This window comes from Hylobates moloch, unplaced genomic scaffold (assembly GCF_009828535.3).
Source record: "Hylobates moloch isolate HMO894 unplaced genomic scaffold, HMol_V3 SCAFFOLD_4, whole genome shotgun sequence".
Lineage (NCBI taxonomy): Eukaryota > Metazoa > Chordata > Mammalia > Primates > Hylobatidae > Hylobates > Hylobates moloch.
This window is the reverse complement of record NW_026652279.1, coordinates 741,346-758,642: the sequence shown is the minus strand read 5'-3', so window position 1 is coordinate 758,642 and position 17,297 is coordinate 741,346. Positions and strand designations below refer to the sequence as shown.

Sequence of the window (17,297 nt, the reverse complement as noted above, 5' to 3'; positions counted from 1 at the left end):
TGCCATCCTTTGGGGAACACTGCCAGCCTGCTCCGAGATGCTCCTGCCTCCTGCACCTCCAGGGGCCAGAGGAGGCCTAACTACTGCTCCCTGTCTCCTGCCCTGCCCGGTGTCCTGCCCTCTCCTTCCCTGAGCTACACCAGGCAGGTGGGGCCCTTGGAGTGCCCTGCAGCCGCCCTCGGGTCAGTGTTCTGGGCCTGCTGGGGGCCTTTTCTCACCTCGTGTGTCCTTTTTTTTTTTTTTGAGACGGAGTCATGCTCTTTAGCCCAGGCTGGAGTGCAATGGTGCGATCTCAGCTCACTGCAACCTCTTGGGTTCAAGCGATTCTCCCACCTCAGCCATCTGAGTAGCTCGGATTACAGGCACGTGCCACCACACCCTGCTAATTTTTGTGTTCTTAGAAGAGGCAGGGTTTTGGCACGTTGGCCAAGCTGATCTGACCTCAAGTGATCCGCCCATCTCAGCCTCCCAAGGTGCTGGGATTACCGGCGTGAACCACCGTGCCCAGCCTTTTTTTTTTTTTTTTTTTAACCTGCCATGTCTTTAGGTGTCTGAAGTGTGATGTGGACACGTGGGGCTGTCTCTGGTGGTTTGAGCCCCTCTTTCTGGGGGTTCCTGGGGTACTGCACAGGCCCCCACTCTAGGGGGCCCATTGGGGCATGAGACAGTGTTGTTGGGGCTACATCCAGAGATGGATAGGAGGTTCCCACGAAGGGACCCGCCTGCCCTGCTGCAGAATGTCAGGCTGGGGACCAGCCCCACCCCTGCCTGAGGCAGTGGGTATCAGAACCCTGGGAGAGGCCTCAGTGCCAGGCGCTGCTGACCCCACCTCTCGATTCTTGCAGGGGCCTCATCCACATGCTCACCCACCTGGCCGAGGCTTTGCACCAGGCCCGGCTGCTGGCCCTCCTGGTCATCCCGCCTGCCATCACCCCCGGGTAAGTGCTGCTCTTGAAGTGTGGGGGGCTCTGGGGTCGGGGGCAGCCAGTGCAGCGTGTCGGCCAAGGGCCCAGGCTCTCCTGCTCAACACCCAAACCTCATCCCGTCTGTATAGAGGCTTCAGCTGCCACACACACTCTGTGCCCCTGTGCTGGGCACAGAGAAGGCTCCAAGTCAGCACATGAGTCCCAGGGGCAGACCTGGGGGCCAAGTGGACAGAAGCAGGTTGGGTTGGGGAGTCACCGAGCCCAGGCAGGGCTGGCTTGGCTGGGGGCACCCCAAGGTGTCGAGGCAGAAGTCCCAGGGCTCTGCGCAGGGCAGCCCCTCAGGCAGACACTGGGCTTCCCGGCCCGCCACTCTGGAAAGCTGCCAGCCCTCTGCACTTCTGCAGCCTTCTCTCCCTCCTGGGGCAGAGAGGTGACTGTGGGCCACTCGCCGTGTGTGGTTGGGTGCACCCCCAAACCCGAGGTTGGCTAGAGGGACTCACAGAAGAGCCAGTTTGTGCTCACAGTAGGCTGCCACCCTGCAGATGCCTGTCCCAGCGCAGGCCGGCCATGCCCTCAGGGTAGCACCCCGGCTAAGCAGGCAGCTTGGTGGCCTCCTTCACAGCCTGGAGGCTGCTGAGGGCCCTTTGCATGGTCAACTGACTTTTCTCTCCAAGCTTTCCAGGGCTCTCCGCTGATCAGTGTGGGCTGCCGCCAGGCAAGGCAGTGCTGGGACAGACACGGCAGCATGTCCTACAGACCAGGTTTCAGACCTGTGCCCCTGGTCCTGCTGTTGTGGCCAGGTTCCTCCCCTGGAGCTGGGGCAGGCTGTGCTTAGACCCTTCTGGCTCCCAGCACAATGCAGTTGCTAGTTCCTGGTGGGCTCAGACTGACCCTTTGATGGAAGACCCTGGAAAGTGGAAAGCAGAAGGGGTGCTGCGGGCTGAGCCCTGGGGGCTGCTTCCTGCATGGCCTGAGCTTGCACACGTATCCAGCATTGTGCAGACAGAACTCCCTTTGCCTGTGACCAGGCGTTGGGGGTCCCGTCCCAGACCGAGCCCTGGGGAGCCTCCTGTCGGCCTCCTCTCCTCATTGTCCAATTGGGTGACCTGTGGGTGTTGTGGTGTGGGGCCTGGTGTGCCTTCCAGCAATCTCAGCCTCCCCGGCAATAACGGGCCCAAGTCCAGGGCTGGGGTCTCACCTGTGTCCCAGGTTTGGGGCCCCCACGCTGCATTTTTTTTCTTTTCTTTTTTTTTTTCTTTTTTGAGATAGAATCTCACTCTGTCACCCAGGCTGGAGTGCAGTGGTGCGATCTTATCTCACTGCAACATCTGCCTCCCAGGCTCAAGTGATTCCCCACCTCAGCCTCCTGAGTAGCTGGGACCACACTCACATGCCACCGCACCCAGCTAATATGTGTATTTTTTTTTTTTTTTTTTTGTAGAAATGAGGTTTCGCCATGTTGCCCAGGCTGGTCTTGAACTCCTGGGCTCAAGTGATCGTCCCACCTCGGCCTCCCAAGCCACCGTGGCCAGCCTTTTCCAATGTGAGACACTAATGTCTGACCTGTGTTCCCAGGGTTTGAAGGAGGCTGGTAGGGGCTGGCTGTGAGGACACTCCCTTCCTGAGCTGACAGCACCTGTCTCCGGTGGTCGGGAGGACTTCGCAGGCCTGGGGCTGGGAGAAAATGCCTCGGGGCGGCAGACTCTCCTTGTCCAGAGGCCATGGGTGTGGCCACCTCTGTGAGGCACCCATTTCTTTTTTTTTTTTTTGTGGCACCATCTCGGCTCACTGCAAGCTCCGCCTCCCAGGTTCACGCCATTCTCCCGCCTCAGCCTCCCGAGTAGCTGGGACTACAGGCGCCCGCCACCTCGCCCAGCTAATTTTTTTTGTAGTTTTAGTAGAGACGGGGTTTCACCATGTTGGCCAGGATGGTCTCGAACTCCTGACCTCGTGATCCGCCCACCTCGGCCTCCCAAAGTGCTGGGATTACAAGCTTGAGCCACCGCGCCCAGCCGAGGCACCGATTTCATGGGGCTCCCAGGTTGCCCTTTGTGCTTAGGGGAGCTGCAGAAGCAGCCATCGGTGGGGACCAGCTCAGGAGTCCAGGGCAGTTCTTGAGGCTGGGGCAGAGGACCAGGTGCCTGTCTTCTGCTGGTGGCAGCCTCTGCCTGAGCTTCTGGCCCTAGGCAGGAAGTGGGCAATTGGAGCTGGGCCAGGTCCCTGCCCCTCACCCCACAGCAACCAAAGCTCACAACTCCATTTGCATGGCGCTGGTGAGGGTTGCAGCTGTAGGGTGGGATGCACGCCAGGGCTGTGGGCACTGTGACCAGGCTGGGGGCGGGGCCAAGGCCTGCGGTGGGGGTCCCCGGGGAAGTGGGACCCAGCTGGGCGGAGGGCTGGGCACTGCTGTTGTGCGCCCGCTTAACTGGAGCGCGGGGCTGTGCCCTCCCAGTCGGTGGGGCCGGTGAAGGTGCTGAGGCTCCCGTGGGTTCTCCCGAGACTATGGCTGCACCCCCAGAGGTGAGGAGGGCTGTTTTATCATCTGTGTTTATCCTACCCACCCCATCCCACTCTGAGGGAAGAGCAGCCACTGCAGAGAAGCCTCATAAATCCCTGTCCCTGGTGCTTTTGCAGCAGAACGTAATTATGCTTGTCATTCAGCTCACAAGAGCTACGCTGCCAACACACAGGCTCTCTCTTTCCAGGGGTGCTGTCCGTGGAACAGTGGCCCTGGGAGAGAGGTCTGCGTGCTGCAGGGAGGGGCACCTCTAGTCGCCAAATGCAAATTTATCATGTCCTTTGTCAGCAGACAGAGGCAGCCCTAACTCAGCTGCCACAGACCCCAGGGTGTCTGGTCCTGGAACCGAGCACTCTGCTGACCTCCAGCCCTGCTCCCACGGTCACAGTCTCAGCAATTGAGGACACCCAGGGGCAAAGCCACAGCATAAACCCCATAGGCCAGTGGGACCAGCAGGCTGTCCCCAGGTGCCCATGTGGTTGTGCCGTCCTTAACATGGGAGCAGAACCCTTGGGTCAGTCTCTAGTTGGCCCCTTGTGTTTTCTGGGTATCCTTAGCTACTGGGACCCCTTTGGGTCCAGGGAGCTGACCTCAGGAACCCAGGAAGGGCTGGTTTCCTTCCTGGGCCCTGCTGGCGCTGTTGCTGGCCTTGTCAGTGGTCCACTCTGAGGTGGGTGGGGCCACGACCCTGGCCATCTCCTCCAAGCCCCATGGTTTAGGGCAGGTCATCACTGTATGTAGAGCCTGACTCAGCAGTCAGAGAAAGGTAACGCATGGGGGCGCCATCACCGGATCCCCAGCAAGCACGTTTGCACAGAGGCCCCTGCTCCCATCGCCCACCTGCCTCTTGCTTGCAGCCTTGGGGGATGGGGCAGGCCGCGAGCTGGCAGTGTGTGTTGAGGCCTCTGGGGGGGACTGTAGGCACCCCGTGCAGTGTGGACGGGCCGAGGTCCAGGCTGAGTTCGGGCCCCAAAGGGCTGAAGGGTGGCTGAAGGGTGCTGACCAGCCAGTCAGGGAACGGGCTAGGCCTGCAGGCTGATGGACAGTAGAGCAGCCATCGTGAGGGGGTGAGGATGCCGGCAGCAGCAGACGGGCCAGGCGACCCAAGGCCATGGGGCACAGGTTCAGAAATCTCTGACAGGTGGGCAGAGGGGGAGGGGAGCTGTGGGTGGAGGAACAGCTGTGGGCACTGGCTGCTGGGGGCAGATGCCCTGAGCGTGGGAGGTTGCAGGGACGGTGATGCCAGCATCTGTTAAGGTTGGGGAAAGGTATTCCCTTGGACTGCTGTGGGGCCTGACAGTGATGCCACCATCTCTGTTAGGGTTGGGGACTGGCATTCCCTCAGGGCTGCTGTGGGGCCTGGCTCTGCAGGTGGCAACTATAGGGCCAGGCAGTGTGGCTGGCAGGGACTAGGGACCATAAGCCAAGCCCACGCCTTCCTCACATTCAGCCTGGAGGGAGGTCAGCTGAATGGAGGTCAGAGACTATGGCTCTCCCCTGCCGGGCGGCTGGAAGATGAGAGTCTAGGGAGAGATGGAGGCTAGGCCCACAGGGTCTGGTAGCTGGAGTGCAGGAGCAGGGAAGAGATGGGCCCACCTCAGCAGATGGCGGCGGGAGGGGTTGACGTGGAGCCGACGTTCCTTTTGCCTGGTGTCAACTGCAGTGATGCAGATGTCACCCAGAGATGGCAGGTGGTCGGCTGAGGGAAGAGGGGACATCTGCCACGTGGGCCCAGTGTCAGGACGAAGGTGGGTGGGTGGGGGTTTCAGGGAGGTCGCAGGTAGAACATGAGAGTCGTGCTGTGCTGGAGGGATGGTGTGGGTACATGGCAGGAGACTGTGGGTTCACTCGTGTCACCATCTCCCCTCGGATCTGGGAGGACGCTGTTCTGGAGGCCGCAGCCACCCCGGCCTCTGGCAGCTGTGGGGTCCACGTGGCTGGAGGGACCTGGTCAGGCCCCAGCCTGGGATTGTTCAGTGTGAGGCAGCCAGCTGGGCAGTGCACCCCCAGGGCCCTGGGGCACAGAGCAGCCTGTCTCAGCACCAAGCCAGAGTAGGGGCAGCCCGGGAAGAGCAGAGCGCATCCAGCCGTCTGGAAGGGGAGGGGCACTGGTGCTAGTGTGGGCCCGGGGTCCGGTCGAGGCCGAGTGGGCACTCACCTTGCATGCCGCTGCCTGCATGGGGCCCACCCAGGACATGGCGATGGGACAGGGGGCAGCTGGCTGTGATGAGCTCCTTTTCCTTCTTTCCTTCCTCCCGGGGCTTTCATTCCTCAGAAATGAATTCAGAACATGGTGTTTTCGGTGTGAGTAGTAATTCCTGTTGATCAGAAGTCACGCTGCGTCTAATCCGTGACAAGCTGTTACCTCATCGCTCAGCCGTGGCGATCCCCTCTTGTCCGGCGCCACAGGGCACGGAGACAAATGGCTCCACCGCCGGCTCTCGCGTGTGTCTGGGTGAAGGACACAGGCTGGGGAGGACACCTGGCAGTGGCCCCTTTGCAGTGTTTCTTGTGGGTAGGAGGAGGTCCACATTCCCGGGTGGTCCCCAGGGCCAGCGCCAGGTGAGGGGTGGCAGGACCGGGGGCACAGGCCTTGTGCCCTCCCCTCTCTCCCCCACTGATAACCACCATGAGCTGCTTCTGCCTCTGGATGGGGCCTGCTTTGTTCCCTCGTGTTGTGTTACCACCCTTGAAAGTGTGAGGACCGTTCCTAGCCTGTGGCCGTGGTTGGTGCCCGGCTGTAGCAGAGTTTTTGGGTCAGTGGGCGGCTGCGTGAGCCCTGAAGGGAAAATGCAAGCTGTGCCACATGCATGTCACGTGTCAGCATGCTGCACTGAGGGACGCGGTGTGGAGCCACGTCCCTTCCTGCTTGGGGATGTCGTGGGCTGCATTTCTGGTGGACGCATGGGGGGCATTCGTGGTTTCTGTGCCACATTCTGTAGCTGGTGGGAGCCAGATCCTGGACACATGGCCTCACCTACCAAGGCCTTGTGGAGTGAAGCCAGCTCTGCCAGGAGTGCCTGGTGCGGCCAAGGCCATGGGGTGGTGGAAGGCACGGCACCCACGAGAGGGACGGGGTGTTGCAGCACCGTGGATGTGAGGGAGGCACACGAGCCCCGCTCACGGCAGGACCCCACATGTCTGATAGCAGCGTGTGAAGGGGGACTGGGTGCTCGGAAGGGCATCATGGGCACAGGGGAGGGGTTGGACTGTGGGACAGGCCCCTGCAGAGTAGAAACTGCGGCTGACAGGGCTGCCATGAGATTGGCAAAGGAGGAACCAAAGGGACAGGCAGTCATGCCGGCCATGGTCCTAGGTGCAGCAGAGGCCCAAGTTAGAAGCAGAACCGTGGGGCACGTGAGAGGAAGGAGTGACTCTGACAGACAGACAACTCTGACCAGGATGTGGGCGCATCAGAAGATGCCACAAAGGAGCGAGAAGACCAGCCTTTCGCCAGGAGGAGCGATGCCGCCGACGCCACTGACCAAGAGCACATGACCACCTGAGAGGGCTAGAGGGAGAGAAAATGTGAACACGGTGGTGGGAAAGCAGCGACGGGCTTCGTGTGGAGGTGTGCGCCTGTGGTGCCAGCATTTGGGGAGGCTGAGGCGGGAGGATCTCTTGAGCCCAGGAGTTTGAGACCAGCCTGGACAACATAGTGAGCCTCATCTTTACAAAAAAATTTAAAAGTTAGCTGGACATGGTGGCACCTGTACTCCCAGCTACTCGGGAGGCTGAGGGGAGGAGCTTGAGCTCAGGAGGTCTTGAGGCTGTAGTGAGCCGAGATTTTGCCACTGCACTCCAGCCTGGACAACAGCAAGACCCTGTCTCAAAAACAGAAGAAAAGAAAGAAAGAAAGCAACAAAGACCCCAGAGAAAAGCGGGCAGGAGACCTGGACTCTGAACCACGAGAGGCCACAGCGGATGCGTGCATGGAGCTGACGGGCAGGCCGGGAGACGCTCAACCACGTTATTCATGAGAGAAGCGCAAATGAAAGCCACGGGGAGATCGCGGCTCAGGAGCAGCCAGGCTGGGGTGGAACCAACGCAGCCAACGCTGCCTGGCATCTGCCGCCAGGACCTGAGTGCTGCGGAGCTGTGAGCCCGGGGGTCTGTGTGGGAGGGGCCAAGGGGCTGCCTGGGACCGAACTGGAGAGGCACTGGCAAGCCCGAAGCCCGCCTTCCGGCAAGGCCTCTTCCTGGTGCAGTCGGCACCTTTTTGCTGCATCCTCACAAGGCAGAGAGCAGTGGTGTCCTTCTCATAGGGACACTAACTCCACCCTGTGGCCTGTCATCATGGCCTCATCTAGCTCTAACCACCTCCTAAAGGTCCCATCTCCAGAAACCGTCGCATCAGTGGTTAGGGCTTGTGGGGACACAAGCACCCTGTCCACAGCGAGACCGATTCATTGATTGTCCTGCTCTGTTGCGAGACCGATTCATTGATTGTCCTGCTCTGTTGCCCAGGCTGGAGTGCAGTGGCATAATCAGGGCTCACAGCAGCTTCTGCCTCCTGGGCTCAAACCATCCTCCCACCTCAGCCCCCCAAGTAGCTGGGACTACAGGCACACACCACCACACTCGACTAATTTTTTAATTTTTTTGCGGAGACAGAGTCTTGCTGTGTTCCCCAGGCTGGACTCCAACTCCTGGGCTCAAGAGATCGGCCTGCCTCAGCCTCCCCAAATGCTGGGATTAGAGGTGTGAGCCATCACACTCAGCCATTTTTCTTTTTTGAATCAACTAAAAAAGGCAAGAGGGTTGTTTGAGCCCAGAAGTTCAAGGCTGTAGCGAGATAGGATCGTGCCGCTGCACTCCAGCCTGGGTGACATAGAGACCCCATCTCAAAAATAAAAAAGAAATGACTTTGGGTGTCGGTGAGAGGACCTGGGTGGAGGCCTCGGCCCAGAGGGAGGTTGCAGGGCAGGAAGGGTCCAGTGGACAACTGGATTTGGGGCTGAGGTCTTGGGGGCACCTGGCTATAGAGAGGGGCCCAGGCACTTGAGGGAGGCCACCGGGAGTGATGGGCATAGCGCTGGGAGGTGTTTGTCGGGGATCCAGGGAGGCTGACTGTGCCTGAGCAGTGAGGCTGGCAGGCATCAGGAAAAGAGGTCGGGGCTGAGGGGACCATGGATGATGCTCCACGTACCTGCAGGCTGGGACAGCCCGGGGCGGACAGATTCTGGGGCCTGGGCCTCTCATCGTGCCCAGCAGAGGAGGAAGGCCAGACCTTGGTCCTGGTAGACTCAGGGCAGGGGCTGGGATAAAACTGCACATCTGGAGAGGGGCTCCTCAGACCTGCCAGGTGGGTCCGGGGATCTGCAGGAGGCATCTTGGGCCCTCAAGGCCCTGACAGAAGCCCCAGCACTGAGGCCCTTGGCGTGGTCCAGATTTGGGAGCCCAGTGACCCTTCAGCAGAGGATGGGTCACAACTGAGGGAGATCAGGGCCCACAGCCTCACTGCCTCACAGGGACCCCCCCTCACTTCGGTGCATGCTGGTCCTCTGGCCACGTCTCCCATGCTGTTGTCCTGTGTCCTGCTGCCGTGGGGGCCCTTGGCCCCCTCAGTGTTGACCTTCGTGTCCTGCTCCCGTCTCCCCTTGGCTTACAGATCTGAGTGTAGCGGGGCCGTAGGCCAGCGCCCACCTCTCCCTGGGCCAGGTGGGAAGGCTGCCCCAGGAGACACTAGTCCCCTGTGGATCTAGGTCAGGAAAGACCAGGTCCCCGAGGGAAGGGCTGCCGTCCAGAGATGGCCCAGGGGCCAGGCAGACAGAACAGGGCCGCTTTCTCCGCAGTGCCCATGCCACAGGTGTCCACAGCCGACCACCTGCCCTGGTGCCCCTTCCCCCATGCTGGGGAATGTGCCACACAGCCTTGCTCCATCCCTGGGAGCCAAGCACTTGTCCTTCCCATCTACCTACTGAGGTTCAGTGAGGGCTTTGGAGAGCCTGGCTGGGCTTGAGGGCTGCATCCCAGGAGCTGGCTCTGCTTTCAGGGAGGCTTTGGTACAGACCCCAGGAGGGGACGCTCCTGGGAGCCTGGATCAGTCACCTCCATCTCAGCGACCCCAGCTCTCGGCAGTGGCCCATCCTCTTAGCCACTCTCCACTGACCTTGCTCCTCCATGGGCAGCCCTGGCCCAGGTCTCCCTGCCGTTAGGTCTGTCATTCTCAGCTGTACCCTGGTCTCAGAGAGGCCTCTGGGCCCCCATGACCACATCCCCCTTGTGTCTCCCAGCCCCCAGCCTCTGTGGCCCCAACCAAGCTGCAGGCTGTCCCCATCCCAGGAGGACACTTTTCCCCTTGGGAAAAGTGACCCAAGTCCCCTACAGCCAGCTTGCTCTCACCCCAGCTGAACCGCAGCTGGGGAAGGGGCTTCAGGCAGGGCATAGCAGCCTGAGGTGGCTGCACCTGTCTGTTGCAGGACTGACCAGCTGGGCATGTTCACGCACAAGGAGTTTGAGCAGCTGGCCCCCGTGCTGGATGGTTTCAGCCTCATGACCTACGACTACTCCACAGCGCATCAGTGAGTGTGGGCTTGGGGGTGCTCCCGGGCGCAGCAGACTCCACAGCACAGCAGTGAGTGTGGACCTGGGGGGCTCCTGGGCATAGCTGACGCCTTCTTGCCTGTGGTTCTGTGCACAAGGCCACCTGCTGAGCCTGGACGCCCACCTGAGGGAAGCCAGTGGCACTACACCTGCCCCATGCCCTGTGGTGGTCACGTGGGTGGGGCTCTGCCTCTGGTGGAGCTGGGTCACGGGTGGGGCCCAGGCACAGTCCTGCTGCTGCCTGATGCCGCCCTGTCCTCCTTAGCCTGAGCCACACTGTTGTGGGAGGGCTGCATGACACAGGCACAGGCAGGGAGACTGCAGGAAGGATGCCCAGAAGGCCTCGTGTCTGCTGACCTCCTTCCCACTGTGTCATGAGGACTCCTGCCCATGGCTGTGGGGTGGGGGCCGCACATGAGTGCCTGGCCTTGGATGTGGTGTCCCTCATGGGCCTGCTCTGCTGACAGCCCTTTATGATGGGTGATCCTGGCCCTGGACGTGCCTCATGGGGCCGCTCTGCTGACAGCCCTTTCTGATGGGTGATCCTGGCCCTGAACGTGACATCCCTCATGGGCCCACTCTGCTGACAGGCCTTTCTGATGGGTCACTTCTGTTCTTTACAACTCTCTAGAGGCGTCAGCCGCAGCATGGGGAGGATGCACCCCTCGATGGAGGGCCCCAATGATGTCTCAGGTGCGGGGCCCTCCCTGTTGCTGAAACTCGCTCACCCCTTGCCCTGCAGGCCTGGCCCTAATGCACCCCTCTCCTGGGTTCGAGCCTGCGTCCAGGTCCTGGACCCCAAGTCCAAGTGGCGAAGCAAAATCCTCCTGGGGCTGAACTTCTATGGTATGGACTACGCGACCTCCAAGGATGCCCGTGAGCCTGTTGTCGGGGCCAGGTGAGCCAAGGGCTGTCCCTGCCGTGCTGAAGGTGTCACTGGGTGTGGGTGGGTGTGGGTGTAAGGAGACAGAGTGATGGGGAGGGTCCCGGTCCCCTGGGGCTTGTGCCCCACAGAGTCAGAGATAGAGGCTGGGCCAGGAGCCGGTCCTGCTTGTTGCCCACCCCACCGCAGCCGCCACTGTGGTCGCCACCCACGACACCGCCACATTAGCTGTCCCCACATCTGCGCGAGGCTGGGACTGAGGCTTCCCCCACCTGTCATCCTTGCCTCACAGCACACAGGCTGGGCCTGGGCCTCCTGGGTTGAATGCTCCTCCTCCTCTCCTCTGCCCAGGAGTAATTTCCTGCTTTGTGTGTTCTTGGTGTGCTCTGCGAGTGTGGTTTCTTGTTGGCATTACTTTACTTCATTTCTGGAGGACATTTTTCCTGGCTGTAGAATTCTGGCTGTCGGTTTTTTCGCTGGCACCTTAAGCATGTTGCTGCCCTCTCACTCGGACGGCGTTTCACCGCCACCTCTTTCTCCTGCCTGTGTTGCTGTCCTCCCTGCTCTTAGGACTATCTTGTGTTTATGGCTGGTTTTGAACAATTCGATTGACATGTCTTCGTTTTCCTTTTGCACCGTGTTCATGGAGCCTCTTGAATCTGTTCACTCGCACTTTTAGCAAATTTGGAAAATGTGGGGCCAAATTCTTCAAATATTTTTTCTGTTTCTCTCTTCTGTCCTCTCGTTTGGAGACCACAAACACTAGATCCATTGAATTTGTCCCACAGCTCACGAATACACCTTTTACCTTTTGGGATTCTTTTTTTTTTGAGACGGAGTCTCGCTTTGTTGCCCAGGCTGGAGTGTAGTGGCGCAATCTCGGCTCACTGCCGAGAAAGGGTTCACGCCTTCTCCCGCCTCAGCCTTCTGAGTAGCTGGGACTACAGGCGCCCGTCACCACGCCCGGCTAATTTTTGTATTTTTAGTAGAGATGGGATTTCACCACGTTAGCCAGGATGGTCTCAATCTCCTGACCTCGTGATCCACCTGCCTCGGACCCCCAAAGTGCTGGGATTACAGGTGTGAGCCACCGCGCTGGGCCGGGATTCTTTTTTCTCTGTTTTCTTTTGTTTTTTTTTTGGGAGGGGGAGGGGGACAGGGTCTCACTCTGTCGTCCAGGCTGCAATGCACTGGTGTGATCATAGCTCACTGCAGCCTCAACCTCCTGGGCTGAAGCCATCCTCCCACCTCAGCCTCGCAAATAGCTGGGACCACAGGTGCATGCCACCATACCCTGCTAATTTTTGTATTTTTTTGTAGAGACAGGGCTTTGCCATGTTGTCGAGGCTGGTCTCAAATTCCTAGGCTCAAGCAATCCTCCTGCCTCAGCCTCCCAAAGTGCTGGGATGACGGGTGAGCCCCGCGCCTGGCCTGATCATTTCTCTTGCTGTGCCCAACCTGCCGTTCATCCCATCCGCCCTGAGCCCGACGTGGTCATTTTTCTCACTACCCAACCTGCCGTTAATCTCATCCAGCGCTTTTGTCACCTCATGCTGTAATTCAATTTTCTTTATTTTTTATGACATGGGGTCTCACTATGTTGCCCAGGCTGGTCTCGAACTCCTAGGCTCAAGTGATCCTCCTGCCTCAGTCTCCCAAAGTGCTGTGATGACAGGGGCGAGCCACCGAGCCTGGTCAACATGTTACAATTCTCTGGAGGCTTGCTTGGGGTCCCCTTTACGTCTTCCATGTCTCTACTAAACCTTTGCAGATTGGGATTCAGTTGTAGTAACTGCTGAGTGCCCGTGTCTGCTGGTTCTGATATCGGGCTCGGCTTCAGGAGGCTGCTTTTCCTCCTTGTTTGGGGTCCTATTATGCTGCCTTCCTGTGGGCCTGGTACTCTCGGGTTGATGCCTCAGGCATTGTGAATTTTACCATGTTGCATGCTGGGTGTTTCAGCGTTTTTATAAATCATCTTAATCTTTGCTCTGGGTGCAGTTCAGTTTCTTAGAAACAGTTTTAGCTGCTCACTTTTCTGGAGAACCTGGTCCTTTTTGTGGAGGCCTCAGCTGTCGTCTTTATGAGTCGTTGCAGGTCCCCCTCAGGCCTGCCCTCCGTGAGGGGTGTGTGCGTGTGTCAGCCCAGGCAGGTGAGCTGAGGCCAGGCCATCACCCCTGATTCCTCCTGGTCGGCTGTGGGGAGGGGCAGAGGTAACCTGCTGGATTCGCGGGTCCTGAGGGTGGTGGCAGTGGGTAGAGGAGTATGTTGGGGCAGTGTTCCCTGCCCGGCCTGCAGGGGTGCCCTCTGAGCCCCTCCACAGCAGATGTCAGGTGGGCCACGTTGCAAGACCTGGGTCATATGTGGTGGTCCCCTTAGGGAGGCTTTCCCCCGACACTCTACATGCACACTTCTCTCTGTCCACATGGCTGGTCCTGGGGTCCAGCACAGGCCTGGGCTCCTGCTGTTGTTCTCTGGCTCCTGGCCCTGGGTGTGCTCTGGGTCGCTGAGCAGGGCCTGACGTTGCTGCGGGGGCGGACACGAGGGGGTGCTGGCGTCTTCTCCCCCACATCTTACCCAGTGAGTCATCCAGCCACACACTGAGACACGCGGGGCTCCACACGGGCGAGGGCGATGCCCCAGGGCCCCTGGCTCGTTTAGGTCCCCTGCTCCTGCTGAGATGGGGCACGGGTCAGTCACTGGGTGCCAGCTCTCATGTTCCTGCAATGCAGAGTGAGGGGCCTGGCCGCCCTGTCTGCCCAACTGTCTGTTCTTTCAGTCGGGACCGCTCTGTGCTCCTGTGTGTGCTGCACCGTCCCCCACCATGGCCCTCCTTTGACGCTGGGAATCCCTGGAAGGCTCTGGAAGCATAGCTCGTGTCTCCCACCTTACCACATCCCTGACATGGTGCCTGGTTCTGGGACATTTGGGTGGAGCCAGGTACAGAGCTTGGGCTCCCAGCCCAGGATCCCCTGTGCAAAGCAAGAGGCCTCCCCATGCACCCAGCCCTGACTCAGCTCCAGCTGTGGGCTCTGCTTACCCAGGCCTTCAGGGAAGCCTCACTTCTGGTTGGGCTTTTGAAAGGGAAACAGGTGTTGGCCTTGAGTTGCCACCGCACTAGTCTTCAAGGGTAACAAAGTGCCACAGGTGGGGCAGCTGAAATAACAGCTTCGTCTCAGTCCTGGGGGCTGGAGGTGGGAGATGAGATGAAGATGCCGTCAAGGTTGGGTCGGCTCCTCCCAGGGCCTCTCTCCTCGGCTGGTAGATAACTGCCTTCTCCATGTGTCCTCACAAGGTGCTGTGTGCGCCTGCGTGTGTCCTCTCCCAGGGCCTCTCTCCTCGGCTGGTCAATACTGCCTTCTCCCTGTGTCCTCACAAGGTCTCATGTGCCTGTGTCCTCTTCTCCTCTTCTTATAAGACACCAGTCATGTTGCATTACAGCCCACCCTTGTGACGGCATTTTAACTTAATCATGTCTTGAAAGACTTTCTTGGTGTAGGCTCAGGCCTGTAGTCCTAGCTACTCAGGAGGCTGAGGCAGGAGGGTCACTGGAGCCCAGGAGTTCAAGGCCAGCCTGGGCAACATGGTGAGACCCTAACTCTACAAAAGAAAAAGAATAAGGCGGGCGGATTACAAAGCCAGGAGTTCAAGACCAGCCTGGCCAACATAGTGAAACCCCGTCTCTACTAAAAATACAAAAAATTAGTCGGGCGTGGCTGGGCGCGGTGGCTCACGCCTGTAATGCCAGCACTTTGGGAGGCCGAAGCAGGCAGATCATGAGGTCAGGAGATCGAGACCATCCTGGCTAGCACGGTGAAACCCCGTCTCTACAAAAAATACAAAAAATTAGCCGGGCATGGTGGAGGGCGCCCATAGTCCCAGCTATTCGGGAGGCTGAGGCAGAAGAATGGCGTGAACCCTGGAGGCAGAGCTTGCAGTGAGCCGAGATTGCGCCACTGCACTCCAGCCTGGGTGACAGAGCGCGACTTCGTCTCAAAAAAAGAAAAAAAAATTAGCCAGGTGTGGTGGCGAGCTACTCGGGAGGCCTGTAATTCCAGCTACTTGGGAGGCTGAGACAGGAGAATCGCTTGGACCCGGGAGGCAAAGGTTGCAGTGAGCAGAGATTGCGCCATTGCACTCCAGCCTGGGCAACAGTGCAAGACTCTGTCTCAAAAAAACAAAAGAATAAAAAAGACTATTTCTCCAAATATAGTGCTACTCTGAGGCACTGGGGATTAGGACTTGTGTTAGTTCATTTTCTGTTGCTTATAACAGAATACCTGAAACTGAGTACTTTATAAAGAAAAGGAATTTTTTTTTTTTTTTTGAGACAGAATTTCACTCTTGTTACCCAGGCTGGAGTGCAATGGTGCGATCTTGGGTCACAGTAACCTCTGCCTCCCAGGTTCAAGCAGTTCTTCTGCCTCAGCCTCCCGAGTAGCTCGAATTACAGGCATGTGCCACCACGGTTTTGTTTTGTTTTGTTTGTTGCCACCACGGTTTTGTTTTGTTTTGTTTTGTTTGTTTTTTTGAGACGGAGTCCCCAGGCTGGAGTGCAGTGGTGTGATCTCAGCTCACTGCAACCTCTACCTCCTGTGTTCAAGCGATTGTCCTGCCTCAGCCTCCCGAGTAGCTGGGACTACAGGCACGTGCCACCACGCCCAGCTAATTTTTATATTTTTAGTAGAGACAGGGTTTTGCTATGTCGGCCAGGCTGGTCTCAAACTCCTGATCCCAAGTGATCCACCCAGCTCGGCTTCCCAAAGTGCTGGGATTACAGATGTGAGCCACTGCACCCATACAGGAATTTATTTCTTACAGAGGCTGAGAAGTCCAAGGTCCGTGGCCACTTCTGTGAGAGCGTTCTTGCTGGTGGGGACTCCGAAGAGTCCGGAGGCAGTGCAGGGTGTCTGTGGTACGGGGTCTGAGCGAGCTGCCCAGGCCGCCTTCCTCTTCTTAGAAAGCCACAGTCCCATGCCCATGGTCACCCACTGGTCCATTAACCCACTAGTCCATGAATGGATTAATCTGTTCACCAGGGCCCTCATGACCCAGTCACCTTCTACAGGCCCTGCCTCCCAACAGTGTCACCTTCTAAAGGCCCCGCCTTCCCACAGTGCCGCCTTCTAAGTGCCCCGCCTTCCCACAGTGCCGCCTTCTAAGTGCCCCGCCTTCCCACAGTGCCGCCTTCTAAAGGCCCCGCCTCCCCAAAGTGCAACAGTGGGGATTACATTTCCCTGTGAATTTTGCAGAGAACATTCAAGACATCACACACTTCACCCTGTGGATTTTAGGGGAACAGCTCAGCCCATTACACCATCTGAGGGTGAAGAGTTAGGGCTCACTCACTGCACAAGAGCCTGGGTCAGGTCACACAAGGCATCCATATGGCTTGGCACAACAGCTCACACCGGTAATCCCAGCACGTTGTGGGGCCAAGGCAGGAGGATTGCTTGAGCCCAGGGGTTCAAGACCTTCTGTGCAAAATAGAGAGACCCTGTCATTACAAATAGTGTAAAAAACAATTAGCTGGTATGGTGGTGCACACCTGTGGTCCCAGCTACTCCGGAGGCTGAGGAATGCCTGAGCTGTGGAGGTGGAGGCTGCACTCCAGTCTGGGCTCCAGAGCCAGACCCTGTCTCCAAAACAACGAAAGCCTTTAGCAGCCTCCCCTGGGCAGCTGCACCCACCCATGATTGTTCTGAGAATTGGCTAGGGGGTTTGGAGTCAAGGAATTCTGATTACAAAGGTGTGTACGTGAGTGTATGGGGGTGTATGCCCTTAGGACCCCCCGCCTTTGCACAAGTTGGGGTCTGGGTGCACCCAGTCAGGAAAGAAAGGCACTGCTTCTGGGTCCTCACTCCCAGCTGAGAAGTCCCCTCCTCATCTGCCCTTCTCACCCACCCAAAGTGCCCTTGTTGATAACCCCTGGGCCTGAGTGGCACAGAGGAGGGGTGTGGGCACCCGGCGGGCTCCAGCCTGGATGCAGGACTACTTGAAGGGAGCAGGCCATGGGGAGATCTGGGTCTCAGGGGCCCCTAGAGTGCTGTCCCCACGTCCCAACTTGGGTGGCCAGTAGCTCTTGCCGTCTGTCCCTGCCCAGAGACCTTGGCCAGGGCAGCAGCACAGATGCCAGTTCAGCAGGGCCACCTCCCGCAAGGCTGGAATAAATAACCGGCTGCCAGAACTCACTCACACGTGCATCCTCACAGCTGCCGAGCCGGCCGAGAGAGTGCTGACGCTGCACAGCCGTGGCTCCTGCCTCAAGGGTATGGCAGGGAGGGCGCCCTCACGCTAGTCCAAGGGGGGCACTGGCAAGGATCATAGGCAGAGGCATCCCTGCTGCTGGGAGTGTGATGCCTGACAGCCACCAGAGTCTTCCCTGGGTAGGTTCCTGGCTCTCAACTGTGCCAGAGTCCCCTCTACG

At 58.8% G+C, this 17,297-nt stretch overlaps 1 protein-coding gene across 4 annotated transcripts in view; it reads left to right on the top strand.

Moving 5' to 3' along the window:
- The first annotated feature begins 749 nt into the window (after positions 1-749).
- CHID1 (chitinase domain containing 1) overlaps positions 750-17,297 on the top strand; it is a 36,439-nt gene continuing 19,891 nt past the window's right edge. For 3 of the 4 annotated variants that reach the window (XR_009213032.1, XM_032149370.2, XM_058437105.1), the window contains exons 1-3: positions 750-938; positions 9,867-9,968; positions 10,733-10,888. Coding sequence is in view for 3 of the 4 variants with exons in the window: in XM_032149370.2 (XP_032005261.1) it covers positions 859-938; positions 9,867-9,968; positions 10,733-10,888 (338 nt within the window). In the remaining variant the exon portion in view is untranslated. Of the gene's footprint in view, positions 939-6,625; positions 7,016-9,866; positions 9,969-10,732; positions 10,889-17,297 lie in introns of those variants that run through there. The other variant, XM_032149372.2, reaches the window with a different exon arrangement.